Source organism: Aspergillus chevalieri, chromosome 2, assembly GCF_016861735.1.
Source record: "Aspergillus chevalieri M1 DNA, chromosome 2, nearly complete sequence".
Taxonomy (NCBI): domain Eukaryota; kingdom Fungi; phylum Ascomycota; class Eurotiomycetes; order Eurotiales; family Aspergillaceae; genus Aspergillus; species Aspergillus chevalieri.
The window spans coordinates 1,316,718-1,332,182 of record NC_057363.1 but is presented as its reverse complement, the minus strand read 5'-3'; the positions used below and the strand labels follow the sequence as shown (position 1 = coordinate 1,332,182).

Below are 15,465 nucleotides of genomic sequence, written 5' to 3'. Positions count from 1 at the left end.
AATAAAGGGTAACAAGAAGTAAATAGTAACGCCAAATGACGCCAAATTATTCACACCAAATCGGTAATATGATATGGAAAGAAGGGACAACACGAGTCTGGATATCATACGGTAATGCAGGTCGTAACGGAATCAATGAATCAAAAAGAAATTCAACCGGAGGCGCGTAAATGTGACCCATATGTGCGCGAGACAGAGATTGAGAGTAAATCGACAAAAAGAGGAAACGGGAAGAGGAGAAACCTCAAGACTCCGAGCTGTTTCATCACTGACCGTTGTTCTTCTTCCAGCGGAGTAATTCGGCCAGGCTCGCGAGACTGCATCCCTGCTTGAGGAATTCATGGGCCAGAAGCTCATCCGCAGTGGCACGGCTGCGAACATCAACGCAGAGACAGACACTGAGGAATGACTTGAGCTCCTTGCTCAGCTTCTCTGGCTTCTTCAGACGAGGAGTGCCGTTGGTGGCAATGAGATACAACGCCTTGAGGGGTTCCTCGTTCAGATACGGGGGCTCAGACTCGATCATCTCAATGGCCATAATTCCGAGCGACCAGCAGTCGACCTTGGGGCCGTATTCCTTTTGCTTGACAACTTCAGGGGCCATCCAGTAAGGAGTTCCCACCATCGTGGCACGCTTGTTCTTGGATTCGGTCAGTTTAGCACAGAAACCGAAGTCAGCTGGAAGAGAATGTATAGTCAGCAATAGTTCTGGGCTTATTTCAAAAACTGCAATAACTCACTGATCTTAACATGACCGGCGCGATCCAGAAGAACGTTGTCACTCTTGATATCACGGTGGATGATGTTCTGACTGTGCAGGTGGGCCAATCCTCTGCAAGTCTGGGGGACGTTGTTAGCGAGGTTCCTTTTTCTACAGGGGAAGAAGAGTGACGAACCTCTGCACAAATGGTGGCAATCTGGTCTTCCTGGATCACAGGGTTGTTGTCAATAACATCAGTGAGAGCACCACCTTCCATGAATTCCATAACAACCCAGAGTTCACTGCTCTGCTCCTGCAAGAACGAGTCAAGGAAGTTGACAATATTCGCATGCTGACTATCCTTCATGACGATGATTTCATTGACAATCAACTCCTTCCGCGGCTGACTCCGCAGGTCCATTTGCTTAATGGCAACCTGGCAACGGGGACCGTACTGCCGGTACAGCTCGCGTGCCACGGGTGACATAGCATGTTCCTTGACCCGAGCCACGTACACCGATCCCGAGGCACCTTGTCCGATTTTCCGTTGTTTGCTGTACGACTCGTTGGGGTTGTCCTTGGAGACCACGGCCCGCAACCGATCCATGACTTCATTTTCGGTCATGGCCGACATCCGAACCTCCTTTCGGGGCTCCGCCTTCTTGGTCAGCGCGGCTTCAGCTTGACGGACACCATCAGGTTTGTTGGCAGTTTGCTTGTTTGCAATGTTCAAGGGCTTCACAGGCTGGACCGGAGCAGGGAGTTTCGTCGGCGGAGGTCCCTGAGCATGCTGCGAGCCCTTGGCTTGGTTCCAGGGATCATGCGGCGGATAACGCGAGCTTGGAGATGTCTGACGGTCATCCGGCCGCGATCCGGGGGCACGCGATGCGCCATAGCCATTGGTACTACTGGGTGCTGGGGGTGCCGGGCGCTGAGCAGTCAGTTGACCTGGACCGCCGGGAAGGCGGTTGGCCGAACCGGGAGCAGGTGGTGCGGGACGACTAGGTTTGTAGCGGTCGTTCATCGAGGGATCTGAAGGACCATAGCCGCCAAGTTCCTGCTTGGCCATCGGAACGCGAGTCTTAGGGAGGGATGCATTGTACGCCTCCTGGTCACGACGCTCCTGGTCATCGCGAGCACGACGAGTTTCCTCTTCCAGACGGCGTCGTTCCTGGTCGGATGCCTCTCGGACACGATCAGCCTGTTGCTGATGTTCATATGCACGGTCGTTCTGGGGCGAGAAGTTTGAGGGGTGACTGCTGGAAGGAGACGCTCCGGTATCCAAGCGTTGCGAGGGTGGTGGCGGAGGGGGTCTGGGAGGGGCAATAGAGCTGCCGACCGAGTTGTTGCTGTAGGGCTTTGGCTGCTGGCCAACAGGCGACGGAGGAGAGGCCAAACCGGCAAAATACTGGGGGTTCTGCTCACGCATTTTAATATCCGAGTAAAACTCGAGGACCTCAATGACGGCTTGGGGGTTTTTCTTGTAGTCTTCCTTGGTAATGGCTGATGCCGTCAAGAGCTTCTCCCACTCTGGTGGCAGGCCGACGAAGGCACCCGTCTGAGGGTCGAAGCCAACATGGACGCGATGGCTGAAGTTGGTGGGATTGCTGACGCCGCCCATGCCGGGACAGCGCTCGTAAATTTTATCGATCCAGTCGTAAATCTCATCATCGCTCTTGACTTCGCATGTGATGCTCTTTGTCGGGACTTCGCGAGAGAGCATCGCGGATTTGGACGTAGCATCCTTGGGATTGGCCAGGCGGACGACCTCGAAGGCCATCTTAGCGTCCTCAGAGCGGGAGACGCCTGTGACGGTGTTGAGGGGGATGGAGAGAACGATCTTGCCTGTCTCATTTTTCAGGAATTCGAGCCGGAATTCGCGCAGGATGAGATAACGTTGGTTCCACGTGGCCAGGAACTTGTCTTCTTTTGAGCGCACATAACCTTCCTTGATGATGGCCACACCCCCTTGACCAGACTGGTTGGTCTTTGTATGCGACAGAGCAGGACTGCTGGTATTGGGGAAGAGCGACAGGTTGCCCGACCCGGGGGTCGTGGGAGAGCTTAAACTCATTTGGCCAAAGGAGGTAGCAGTGCTGGAATGATCGGTCGGGATGTTCAGCTTAGGACGTTCGGCAGGAGGGCGAGGAGCAGGCCCGGGGTTCATGAATTGGTCCGATGTGTACATGCTATGTACGGAGAAAAACTGCAGCAATAGAAAACACAGCGTTTAGTGATAAGTCGCGAAGGCGGGGCTGGAAATGGAAATTCGATCTGTCAAAGTCGGGGGAGATTGTTTCCCCAGATCAATCCTGGGAGCGGGAGTGAAGGAAAAGACAACAAAACAATAATAAAGACACAGAAAGAAACTTACTCTCCGTAAAGAGATTAGTTGTAGGAGGACAGCAAGCAGCGAGACGCTAAGGTCTCAGAGTCCACGGACCAAGCTGTCCAAGAGTAACCAGAGACAAACAGAGAGAAAGAGAGAAGGTGAGGGGAAGGAGAGAAAAAGCAATGTGAGAATCCGTTAAATGTCACAAATGACGTCCACAAATGCCTTTCAGGATTATTCCAATATGAGGACTCTGTCACCGTGTAAGCGCTGAGACTCTAAAATGGGTTGGATCGAAGCCCCTAAAGACTAACAATGATAGGGGAGAGGTGAGGAACCTAAGGCATTGGCGCGCGGGAGGATCCTGGTAGACTTGAAGGATTGAGTCAGATATGTAATTTCATCTCGAATTGTTATGAAAAAGAAGGTAAAAAGAGAAGAACATACCAGACTGCCTGGTGGTTAATGGAATTGCTAGAGATTACCACAGCAGAAAGGGAGGGGGGTGGAGGCGGAGGGAGAGGAAGAGGGAGAGACGAATGATGGAGACGGAGATGCTGACTGATGCGACGGATTCACGGTCGGGTCTCCCTTTCAACTGAAGAAAGTAAACTTCAGAGCAAAAGAAGAAAGAAAAGAAGAGAAGGGAAGGGTAAAAAAAAAAAGATAGTGAGAGGGAGTAGTGAGAGGGAGAGGGAGGAGGGACGAGGTTGAGGTTTCACGCCTGGGGGCGGGTTTAGTCAAAGAGCAAATACAGGGGCAGGTTGTACATCCTCTATCGTTCTACGCCATTACATATATTGACATGCCAATAATATTCAATTGATATTATTTTCTTTCCAATTGCATTATTTCTACTTCTAGTCTCAGTGTATTTCTGCATAAAAAACTGCGGTACATGGTGCATCGGAGTACGGAGTACAAATATCTGCAAACAATGAAATTGTCTCTGGGGTCACTCAATATTCAGAGTTAATGCCAGGCAGAATATCTCTCACTGTGTCAGATAAATTACTGCCAGCTCGCTTGACTGAACCAACGCCGGTTCCAATGGTTTTCTTTTCTGTGCCCTGACTCGATTCAAAAATTCCTGAGCACATGGCTCCTTAAGAAGAAAGAGTAAAAAAAAAGTAGAACGGAAGCTTTCCCGGCCCACGGGTCGACAGGGACCGCATCCAAAGGCTGGTGAATGCGAATCAACGGTTATGCTCATCGTCTGCAGAGGCCCACCTAGCCTGATTCATGGACCCCCTTTTTTCCCTTCTTTCCGCTCGTTCCGTCCGCGTTGGTCAATCATCATTGGAGGCAGACAAGCTCGACATTACATAGTATATGCTGTCAAAGCTGAGCATAAGTCGACATTTAGAGGCCTGAGTGGTATCAAGCAGAGTACTCTGATGGGAGGTATGAGATGCAGCTGCTCTGAAGATGCCGATTACCACAAAGGGTCTAGTGTGTCGCTTGTTCTTGGCACCGATGTCACGTGTAATATGTATGAAGTCTTTCCTTTTAGCTTCACCACAGACTCGATAAAAGACTACTCTCAACAGCAACCTAGCTCAGGAATGATTGCCATCGAATTACACCTTCAGTTGTTGGATCAGCCTAGAACGCGTATCATCGAATTCATGAGTATACTCAGAAATATTGTACGTTATATTCATTCAGAAGCTATATGTACTCCGTGTTAGCAGCCCAATTGTAGAATAGATTTGCCAGGTTGAAACCGCCAACGAAGTCAGGCCGTGTTCCGGCTTGACTTTGTCTATGGCAGCAGATTGAGGTACGTTGTTTTGCAGGTGTCAATGCAGGAAGCTGTATCTGATGGAGAACGGTGGGCCAGAGTGTCACGGTCAATGTGCATATGTGTCACATTGCACGGAGTAGCAATTATACTGAGAGCCTCTCCAGTCTTGCCATGTGAAGGGCGGTTTCAGTTATCGATAACCTAAAAAGTCAGCCCCACGGCGATCCTCACGATTTGTTGATGCCTGTATGCCTGTGTTCTGCCCCTCTCCCCTCACCGCTCAGTCACGTTCCTTTCCCGAAAAGACAGTTGTCGGAGAGAACCCCATACTATTTATACTCATTATTGTATCCAATTGATCCGGTTCCGACTGCGTGTTGTTTCTAGCTATTTCTCTATACTTTTCCTTCATCTTTCCGTGTGATATCATAGCAACATGTCGACCGAGGCCGCAAGTGTCTACCCAGCCCTGCAGGATCGCCCCGTGCAGGGCACCATTTGCCTGTTTGATGTCGACGGCACCTTGACGCCAGCAAGGAGGGTATGTTCTGCTATTTGCGCAGAACTGCATGAACAATAATTGATACAGCAAGGGAAATGACTAACAAATCTCCCATTGAACAATAGTCTGTCGCCCCTGAAATGCTCGAGCTCCTTTCTCAATTGCGCCACAAGTGTGCCATTGGCTTCGTTGGCGGTTCCGACCTGGTCAAGCAGCAAGAGCAGCTTGGTACCCCGTCGATCAATGTCACCAGTCTCTTCGACTTCTGCTTTGCCGAGAATGGTTTGACGGCAATTCGTCTGGGCAAGACTCTTTCCAGCAACAGCTTCATTCAATGGTTGGGCGAGGATAAGTACCAGAATTTGGTGAACTTCTGTCTGAAATACATTGCGGATGTGAAGCTCCCCAAGAAGCGTGGAACCTTTGTTGAGTTCCGCAACGGAATGGTCAACATTAGCCCTGTCGGAAGAAGCGCGAGTGTCGACGAGCGAAACGAGTTCGAAGCGTACGTCTCCGCTCCCTTGCTTTACCACATCGTGATATGTTTCAATCAGACGGGATAACTGAATTGCATTTGCAGGTACGACAAGGAGCACAACATCCGCAAGACCTTGGTGGAAGCTCTGAAGAAGGAATTCCCCGACTATGGTCTCACGTAAGTTATGCCACAATGAAAATTATCTCTACTCTTTTCCTTTCCTAACGTCAAACTCTCACATAGTTACTCGATTGGCGGCCAGATCTCTTTTGATGTTTTCCCTACTGGCTGGGACAAGACCTACTGCTTGCAGCACGTCGAGGCCGAGAAGGAAATCTCGGGCGTTAAGTACAAGACTATCCACTTCTTTGGCGACAAATCTTTTGCTGGCGGCAACGACTACGAAATTTACTCTGACCCACGAACGATTGGACACGCGGTTACTGGCCCTGAGGACACTATGAAGCAGCTGCGGGAGATCTTCCAGTTATAAGATGGGAGCATGACCGTTTGAGCATGGATACATCCCCGACATGATGGTGTATTAATTAGAAGAAATCCTAGTATGATACCACTAAGGCAATGGCATATTCTATTCTTAACATTTCTGTGTACGGAGTAACACTCCAGGCTGCTATCTCCAAATATTGTGGGGCTTATCCGCCGGATCGCTCCGCCGAATCAGGACTGAACCTTAGTCAGCACGGAATGGAGCTCTCTAGTCCTGGAATCAACTCGACTGACTCTGACATCAACCGGGGAATGATCGGGAGAGCTAATGTCTTTCTTTCTTTCTTTTTTTTCCCCTCTCTCTCTTGATGAATCACATCTCTGATATTTTGCAATAAGAATGACACCTCCAAAGTCCTTCAGGGAGGTTCCGCGGTCAATTCTGCCTCGGTTGACCTGGAACGGCACCTCTGCCCGAGCTACCGTCACTCCTCTCTCGGCAGGATACCAGTCTCAACAACAGCGACACATACAAGGCTGGAACTCAGTTGCACGCCAGGTACATACTTTAACACTTTCTCCTTATTCCTCTCGCTTCCTCACCACCGCCGCCTCCCGAGACCTTGCATCCTCGTCTGCGGTCACCAGGCATCCATCGACCTCTTCCACTCGCCGTCCATCCGTTGGACCCATTAACAACCCGGTCCGGTATAATGGCGTCTACGTTGCAGTATTTAAAGCGGCCCGGCGTGCTTTTCATGCGACGGCGTCTCGCCAGAGAGATCACCACTTCGACACACTGAAGTTTGTCCAGCGGTTGAAAGCGGAGGGATTCAGTGAGGAGCAGGCTGTTGCTATGATGAGGGTTTTGAACGATGTCATCCAGGAATCGATTCAGAATCTTACCCGGACCATGGTCCTCAGAGAAGGTTAGTGGTCCGTTTATCGTTGTGTTGGTTACTTCCAGGCACGGCTGGCTTGAAACTATGTCGGGACGAGCTGTCGAGACGTCTTTCTCGTGGATTGAAACACTTTGGTATCAATGTTTAACGTTGTTCTCTTTTCTATAGACTCGGAGCGATCGACATATACGCAGAAGGTTGATTTCGCCAAGCTACGTTCGGAATTACTTAACGCAGATTCGACCGAAGCCCAACTCACACGCTCGTCGCACGAAAAAATCGCTGCCGATCTGGCAAAGCTCAACTCGCGGCTCCGGGATGAAATTGGACGCACCCAGGCCTCTGTCCGTTTGGATCTGAACCTCGAAAAGGGACGCATCCGCGAGGAAGCCAACGGTCAGGAGATGCGAATTAAAGAGACGGAGACAAGAATCGAGCAGGAGGTCGCCGGATTGAGAGAGCGTGTGGAGGCCGTGAAGTTCTCTACATTGCAGTGGCTCATGTATGACCCATTTGATTCTCTCTATAACCATGGTTGCCATACTAACATACTTATTCAGGGGTGTCTGCACCGGTACTGCGGCTCTGATTCTTGGTGCCTGGCGTCTCTTCATGTGAATCTACTAGCAGCATGAGGTTGACGCTTAGGATATCATATAGGTCATTTCAAGCGAATACGTATACTCGGGAAACCAATTCAATTTGTAACATTCGATTATCTTGTACAATGAACCCCCTCTCGCCTTCTGAACGGGCCTGTCGAAGGATTAACAGCCCTGTTTTGGTCGTTTTACTGTGACGTCCTAACAAAATATCTCTTCTGCTTTTATTTAATTCAACTTAGCCAGCAATTGAGTCATGCAGATGCTGGGGTGTGAATATCAGGAACTAGGGCCATGTCAAACAGCAGTTTCCGCATTTGTCCGCGGTCATGGATGAGCTCTTGCCTATTATATTCACATCAAGTGAAAGAAAAAAAAAGTGACTTTCACCTCAGAACATGCCAACCTACAACGCAATTGCAAGGTTGATCCCTGCGTTTCCGTGAACTCCTACTAGGATTAACTCGGACTAGCTTGTGATCGACATCTAGCTACATAGAATCATGTGGTTTCTTTGGCTTCCTTTTCCCGCCCCCCTCTTTCCTGACCTCTGCCAATGAGTGTGTTGCTTGCCTTCAACGAGGACCAACCTCTCGACTGCCCCCGAATCTATCTTATTACTCATCAATCCTTTTCGAGCCCTTTCCCTTCTCGATATATTGTTCAGTCTCATCGCATCGAGACTGCTTGTGTTCATAGGAGTGTTGATCGGAGTGCTATCGAGGGCATATAAAGGATCATCCTCCCGAACTTCAAACGCAGAGCTGCAGAAATTCGATAATAGTTCCATTTCGAAGACTGGGAAGGGAAAACGAATCTATACCAGGATCTTCGTCTGCGCATGGGCTCAGGTGCTTGAGATCTTCAAGCAATTTCGGCGGGGCGACGTGATGTTGTCGTTTTATCTCACTCACTTCTTCCTATTATGGCTGCATGTCCTGTGTTGTGTAGCCAGGCAGAATGTCTTTCAGGTTTACCAGCCTGTCTTGACGATGGATGAGGGGACTGTTAGTTGCGGTGAAGATGCCTTGCTAATGAACCACGTGTTTTCGTCAAGTTACGGAAAGCCATTTGTTGGTAAGTTTAGGGATCACTATCAACTGATGGTGTGCGTCTTTGACTAACGCAGAAACCCAGGGAGCTATGAGCCACCAAGCTGTGATTTCGATACAGTCCGAATAAATCTCACAGTCACGTCAGAGGGCCGGCAGTTTGATCGACTCGCACTTATGTACCTGGGAGACACAGAAGTGTTCCGAACGTCGACAGCTGAGCCTACTGCAGCAGGGATAGTCTGGTCCTACATCAAGGATATGTCACCGTACAATGCTTTGTGGAACGAACCGCAGAAGCTAATATTCGATCTCGGCAATCAGATTACGGATATATATAACGGGTCTTTTACTGCAACCCTGACTGCGACCTTCTCTCATAGCGGTAATGTGAAGACGGCAGACGTGATCATGCCGATTTCTGGGCAGAAATCAGACTCGAATTCGCCGAGTGCTTTTACCGTTCCCTCTGATAATACCACGGTGCAGTACAAGATTCCTTCATCGGCTTCACGCGCTGTCGTATCCATTTCTGCATGCGGACAGTCTACGGAAGAATTCTGGTGGTCCAACGTCTTCTCTTCAGACACAAAGACATTCAGCGGCACTCTCAGCGGTTATTCCCCGTTTCGCGAGGTCCAACTCTACATTGACGGTGTTCTCGCTGGGGTCGCTTGGCCCTTTCCCATTATATTCACTGGAGGAGTGACACCGGTTTTCTGGCGTCCAGTTGTTGGGATCGATGCGTTTGACCTGCGACAACCGGAGATAGACATCTCTCCTTTTCTTCCTCTGATCACTGATGGTCAAGACCATTCATTCGAAATCAAAGTGGTTGGTCTGGATCTTAGTGCAGACGGATCTGCAACGCTTTCAAAATCTGTCGGCTCGAACTGGGTGGTGACGGGAAACATATTCATATATCTAGACGGCAATGATGTATCTTCATCCTCCAGGGCGATACGTGATTCCAGTCGGGTGCCTGTCTTGGACGCTGCGGCGCCAAAGATTTCTGTGTCACGAAATTTGAATCAGAATTCGGCCAAAAAGAACGAATCACTTTCCTACTCCATCCTGGTTGAGCGAACACTCACGATTAAATCATCAGACATCTCGTGGAGTCAGAATCTCTCCTATTCGAATCACAACCTCCTCAATCAACAGGGACTGGACCAGGTTACCCATCAAAGTACTTCGGGCGTGAATACCGTCACGCAGAATGGACAATCAAGCCATGTCAGCTTCGAATATCCTTTGACTGTCATAACAACAACCCACAGCGCCGCCGACGAGTCTACAATCGATGCTCAGATGAAGAGAGGTCTTACCATTGAAACGACGAACGTTACCGGCATTTCCACATATACCATGAGCGCAGGACCATCATTCCTACGAAATAGGCAATGGGGGAACGCACACTACATATCGAAGGCTGATGGAAATTCCACATCTTTTGGTGACACCACAACTACCCTAGAGTGTGAAGCTGAAGGTAAACCATATAGTCGGAATGTTCGGGCAGTCAACGGAAGCATAGCTCATGACATTCCTGGGGTTCCTTCGCAACCATCCCAAGCTGTTCTCTGAGCATCAGATTGAATCCTTTCGGAAATATAGCGTTATATGAACACAAGCACGGAAACATTAAAACGAGAGCTATAATTTATGCAGACAACAATTATGTCCGCTTACATAATGTATACAGTTCATAACTAGAATCAAACTTAATATAACCCGATTTGGAATTGCCGCTATCAGCACGTGACTATTCGCGATAAGATTTCGTTTTGCCCCAGCTGGATCCTCCGTATATACTACGTACTCAACTCGCTCAGGGTTCGAGAAGACAGGTTTGAAGATGGTCGTGCAGCAGGTGCGCTTGTCCTTTGAAGGTATCTATACGATGGCGCTACACCATTTCCGACTTACATTGACTTACTAAAATCATTATCAGATCCAGTCCCCGATTCTTTGGCTGCCGTTATCGAGCGAACCGATGCGCCTGATACGAAGGATCCTCCGAAAAAGCGTCGAAAGTTGACAAGCAAGGCACCTCGCAGTCTTTTGGAGCTCAACGGTGTTTCCGAAACTGGGGTGCCCAATGGATTTATTCCTTTAGCACGGGTCAATCTGCACCTGGTACGTGATAAGGCTCTGCATTTCAAAGCTTGCGTGTGGTTCGATTGCTTTTGCTAATAGCTCTCTTAGAATTATGCGGAGGCAAATCCGGGGTTGAATAGCTCCGATACCTGCATCGACCTGCCTCATCGGTTTCCTGTCCAGTTTCATGCTCGCAATACAAATGTGAGCAATAAAGGCGGTATGACTCCGACGATAGTGGGACGCGAGGATACCGATCATGATTGTTTCAGACTGGAGTTAAAGTCAGTGATAGATGGGGAGGTTATATTCTCTGAGAAATCCACTGATCCAGCGTTGCTCAACATCGGGAAGTTATTGCAACTTATCTCTAAATCTCTCTGCGCCGACTTTTGCCGCCGCGATGACCCCGTGGCGTGTTATCAGGCAACTCTACATTGCTTGCCTGATAGGAAATCTTTCCGTCTAGAGCTAGCCCTCCTATGGATTGATTCGCTAGAGGTGCGGGGCTTGAGTCAGTTTCGGGATGATCAATTGGAGATCTACTCGCGATATGTCATACGTGAGCCGCAGGATGACTTCGAGGAGGGCACCAGTCACATTTTCAGGTGTTCCTGGCAAGAAAAGGAGTTAAATCAGCAGGCGAAACGGTGGTCGCCACGCGACTTCTACAAGAATGTTCACGTCCCTGAGGACACTCCCAAGACATCGGCAGACATAAAGTGTGGTATGGTCGAGAGTCAGCTCTATCCTTTCCAAAGAAGAGCAGTCAGATGGCTTTTGCAACGGGAGAGGATGGAACTCCATCCGAATGGGAAAGTCGTTCCAGTTCAGAAAGCGTCCGGTAATCATCTTCCGGCATCTTTCCAAGAATTCGCTGATGCAGATGGCCGACCTTACTTTGCCAGTCGTTTGTTCATGACTGCTGCTACCGGTTTTCCGGATTGGTATGATGCCGAAGAAAATCTTAAAGGTGGCATCCTTGCGGAAGAAATGGGTCTAGGAAAGACCGTTGAGATGATTACTTTGATGTGCCTGAACCGTCGCAAGGTGGCTGCTGAGCAGTCACCGTCAGACGTCGATGGCAAGAATCTCAAGCCATCAGGGGCCACTCTGATTATAACGCCACCTGCGATTCTTGAGCAATGGAAACAAGAAATTCAGCAGCATGCGCCAGCGCTCCGTGTCTTGGAGTATACCGGCATTCAACGCCACGAGGATCATTCAGATGATACACTCGCTGGGATGCTTGCCAGTTATGACGTTGTGCTTACAACTTATAATACACTTTCTCGGGAAATTCACTATACCGGTGGTGTGCCAGAGCGGAATTTACGGCATCAAAAGAAATTTGAACCAAGAAAAACGCCTCTGTTGCGGATAGATTGGTGGCGAGTTTGCTTGGATGAAGCCCAGATGGTCGAGCACGGTGTCAGTAACGCTGCCACAGTTGCTCGTTTAATCCCTCGACATAACGTATGGGCTGTGACAGGAACGCCAATCCGCAAGGACATGAGTGATCTTTATGGTCTTCTTTTATTCCTTCACTATGAGCCCTTCTGTGATCAGACAGCTACATGGAACCGATTGTGCGGGCGATTTCAGTCCGTGCTCGCGGACATTGTCAACACCATTACCCTCCGACATAGCAAAGACCACGTCCGCAGCGAGCTCGATCTGCCGCCCCAGAAAAGGTTCGTCATCACCATCCCCTTCACCGCCGTCGAAGAGCAACACTATGGTCAGCTATTCGAGCAAATGTGCGAGGACTGCGGGCTCGACCTGTTCGGTGCGCCATTGAACAACAATTGGGACTCCGAAGACCCTGCCACCGTCGAGAAAATGCGCGGCTGGCTGACAAGACTCCGCCAGACCTGCCTCCACCCCGAGATAGCAGGGCGGAACCGTCGCGCGCTAGGTACTGGTAACGGGCCGCTGCGCACTGTGGGTGAAGTTTTGGAGGTGATGATTGATCAGAATGATATGGCCATACGTACGGAGCAGCGCTCTATGCTTCTGTCTCAAATTCGGCGGGGTCAATTGCTGGAAAATGCTGGGCGTCGTCAGGAGGCTCTTGATCTGTGGAATGGGGCGCTGGAGCTAGCTAGTGCTATTGTGAAAGATTGTAGAGCACAGCTGAAATCGGAACTTGCAAGATCTCGGTCATTAGGAGATACCAGCTCGAAAGTGAATGTCAACCAAGCCAATGGTGAATGTGAGAGTGAAGACGATCAAATGGAAAAGAACAGCCGCATAGGCACGTACCGTCAAAGGCTGCGTGCTGCGCTGGAAGTCGAGCACATTTGTATTTTCTTCACTGCAAACGCATATTATCAAATCAAGTCAGATCCGAAGCTTACTGCGCCTGATTCTGAAGATTTCAAGTCTCTTGAGAAGCAGGAAGCGGAGGCGTATGAAGCTGCAAAATTGATCAGAAAGGAGATGCTGTCCGAAGTGTCTCAGAAAGTTGACCGGTACATGAGGTCCATAAAGGACAAGAAAAAGGACGAGAAATTCATCCACATTTCCGAGTTGGACCCGCACGTTTTCTCGACTGGTATTGAGTCCCGTCGTGTGCTCGAGAAACTTGAGGATTTTTGTGATGCAATGAACGAGCATGCTGAGCAGTACAAAAAATGGCGCGATGTCATGGTCAACTTGCTATTGCAATCTCTCATCGATCAAGAAGAGGATACAGAACTCGAGGGAAACGAATACGAAACATCAACGAAGCACCAGGACGAGATGTACGTTTACATGGAAGCACTACGTGCCATGTTTGCCGATAGACATGACGCCCTCACGGGACAAAATAATACCCTCGTCGCCCATGAAGTTAAAGGTGGCATTATTCAAGCCCAGGGCGGAGAAGGTCCTTCTCCGCAGCTCTTCTTGTCGGTAATGGACAAGCGCAGTTTAGTAAAGCCGGACCCCGAGCTTGGCTCTCTCCGTGGGATTATTGGGGAGCTTCGCAGTCTTGTCACGTCGCTGGAGTGGCAAGAGAATGAAGGAAGCGCGCGTGCTGCAGCTGAACTTCAACTGGTGAAAGCTGTACTCGAAAATGCGAGCAAAATGAATGCCGAGCAGACCAAGGTTAGTTCAGCCTTGGAGAAGGAGGTGGAAATGTTTCGAGACACAATGAACAATCGTCTCGAATATTACCGGCAGCTGCAGCAGATTTCGGATACCGTGGCACCATATGATGAGGAGAGCGTCGGTAAGCCGATGAACGACACACTCTTTGCCGAGAAACTCCGGCAAGAGGAGGCTATAGATGAGAAGACCTCTAGCCTGAAGGCAAAGCGCCGCTATCTCTTGCACATCAAAGAAGAGCCAGATTCGGACGGCTCTTCGAGGATATGCATCATTTGCCAAACAGGCTTTGAGCATGGCGTCTTGACCGTATGTGGTCATAAGTACTGCAAGGATTGCTTGCAGTTATGGTGGAAGCAACACCGGACTTGCCCCATATGCAAGAAGCGCCTGAAAGCCAGTGACTTCCATCAAATCACATACAGACCCGAGGATTTCGTCGTGCGCGAAGAAAAGACCCCGACCAAGATGGTGCCGGTGCCGGAGCGGTCTTCAAAGAATTCGTCTATTTATACCGACATCAGCGCCGGTACTCTGAGAGAGATCAAGAACATCGACGTTAATGGCTATTTCGGGACCAAGATTGATACGCTGGCCCGCCACATATTGTGGCTGCGGATGTACGACCCTGGGTCAAAGTCGATTGTATTCTCTCAGTATAGGGGGTTCCTGGATGTGCTTTCTGTTGCCTTATCGCACTACAAAGTTGGTTATAGTAGCGTCGATAGTAAAGGCGGTATAGAGAAGTTTAAAAACGAACCAGCGGTATGTTTCCCTGTTCTCTCGGTATCTAACTTGCCTCATGCTAATCCTTCTGCAGATTGAATGCTTTCTTCTACATGCCAAAGCGCACTCATCGGGACTCAACTTGGTCAACGCGACTCATGTTTTCCTTTGCGAGCCGCTTATCAACACGGCAATCGAATTGCAGGCCATTGCTCGTGTCCACCGTATTGGCCAACACCGTGCAACCACTGTCTGGATGTATCTCGTCTCGGGAACGGTTGAGGAAGCGATCTACGACCTTTCGGTATCCCGCCGTCTTTCTCATATCACCGCAAAGAAAGAAGAAGAGGCTCGCGCATCGTCAAAAACGCACCTGAGTGGCAATTATACGGAGGGTATAGACGAAACTACAATAGACTCGGCCAATTCGATGGAATTGCAAAATACAGCATTGTCTAAGATTATGGCCAGTGGGGCATCTGGTGGCGAGATCGTCAAGAAAGATGATCTATGGCAGTGTCTCTTCGGAGATCCCAGCAAGGATAAGGGATCCGGTCACCATTCCATGAGTGCTGACAGCGAAGTTGGGAAATTTCTGAGGGCTGAAGCGGCAGAACGAAGAGCCGCTAAAAATTAAAAAAGGGGAACCCGTCGATAGAATGTAAATATAGAGATAATACTTGGATATATATAGACTTTCGCTTCCTATCATCTTTACTGAAGACTGAAGTTGATAGATTACTAAGCACCCAATCGGGATAGTATCGTGTCTTCCCTTTTG

At 49.4% G+C, this 15,465-nt stretch overlaps 5 protein-coding genes across 5 annotated transcripts; 4 read left to right on the top strand and 1 right to left on the bottom strand.

Annotated features, from left to right (window-relative positions):
- Nucleotides 1-265: 265 nt before the first annotated feature.
- On the bottom strand, nt 266-2,888 carry CLA4 (serine/threonine protein kinase CLA4; the record flags this gene model as incomplete). The annotated part of the gene is made up of 3 exons (XM_043284762.1): nt 266-678; nt 741-840; nt 897-2,888. 3 exons carry the CDS (start codon nt 2,886-2,888, stop codon nt 266-268), a joined length of 2,505 nt encoding a protein of 834 aa, XP_043133521.1.
- A 2,327-nt stretch (nt 2,889-5,215) lies between these two features.
- Nucleotides 5,216-6,252, top strand: sec53 (phosphomannomutase SEC53; the record flags this gene model as incomplete). Its single annotated transcript, XM_043284761.1, has 4 exons — nt 5,216-5,320; nt 5,407-5,786; nt 5,862-5,936; nt 6,003-6,252. 4 exons carry the CDS (start codon nt 5,216-5,218, stop codon nt 6,250-6,252), a joined length of 810 nt encoding a protein of 269 aa, XP_043133520.1.
- A 357-nt stretch (nt 6,253-6,609) lies between these two features.
- On the top strand, nt 6,610-7,729 carry ACHE_20455A (CCDC90 family protein; the record flags this gene model as incomplete). Its single annotated transcript, XM_043284760.1, has 3 exons — nt 6,610-7,138; nt 7,280-7,613; nt 7,672-7,729. 3 exons carry the CDS (start codon nt 6,610-6,612, stop codon nt 7,727-7,729), a joined length of 921 nt encoding a protein of 306 aa, XP_043133519.1.
- Nucleotides 7,730-8,942: 1,213 nt separating this feature from the next.
- ACHE_20454A (uncharacterized protein) lies at nt 8,943-10,352 on the top strand (the record flags this gene model as incomplete). The annotated part of the gene is made up of 1 exon (XM_043284759.1): nt 8,943-10,352. The coding sequence occupies one exon, from the start codon at nt 8,943-8,945 to the stop codon at nt 10,350-10,352; it is 1,410 nt and encodes a 469-aa protein (XP_043133518.1).
- A 271-nt stretch (nt 10,353-10,623) lies between these two features.
- Nucleotides 10,624-15,321, top strand: ACHE_20453A (putative SNF2 family helicase/ATPase; the record flags this gene model as incomplete). The annotated part of the gene is made up of 4 exons (XM_043284758.1): nt 10,624-10,657; nt 10,720-10,904; nt 10,974-14,723; nt 14,779-15,321. The coding sequence occupies 4 exons, from the start codon at nt 10,624-10,626 to the stop codon at nt 15,319-15,321; spliced, it is 4,512 nt and encodes a 1,503-aa protein (XP_043133517.1).
- Between the last annotated feature and the right edge of the window lie 144 nt (nt 15,322-15,465).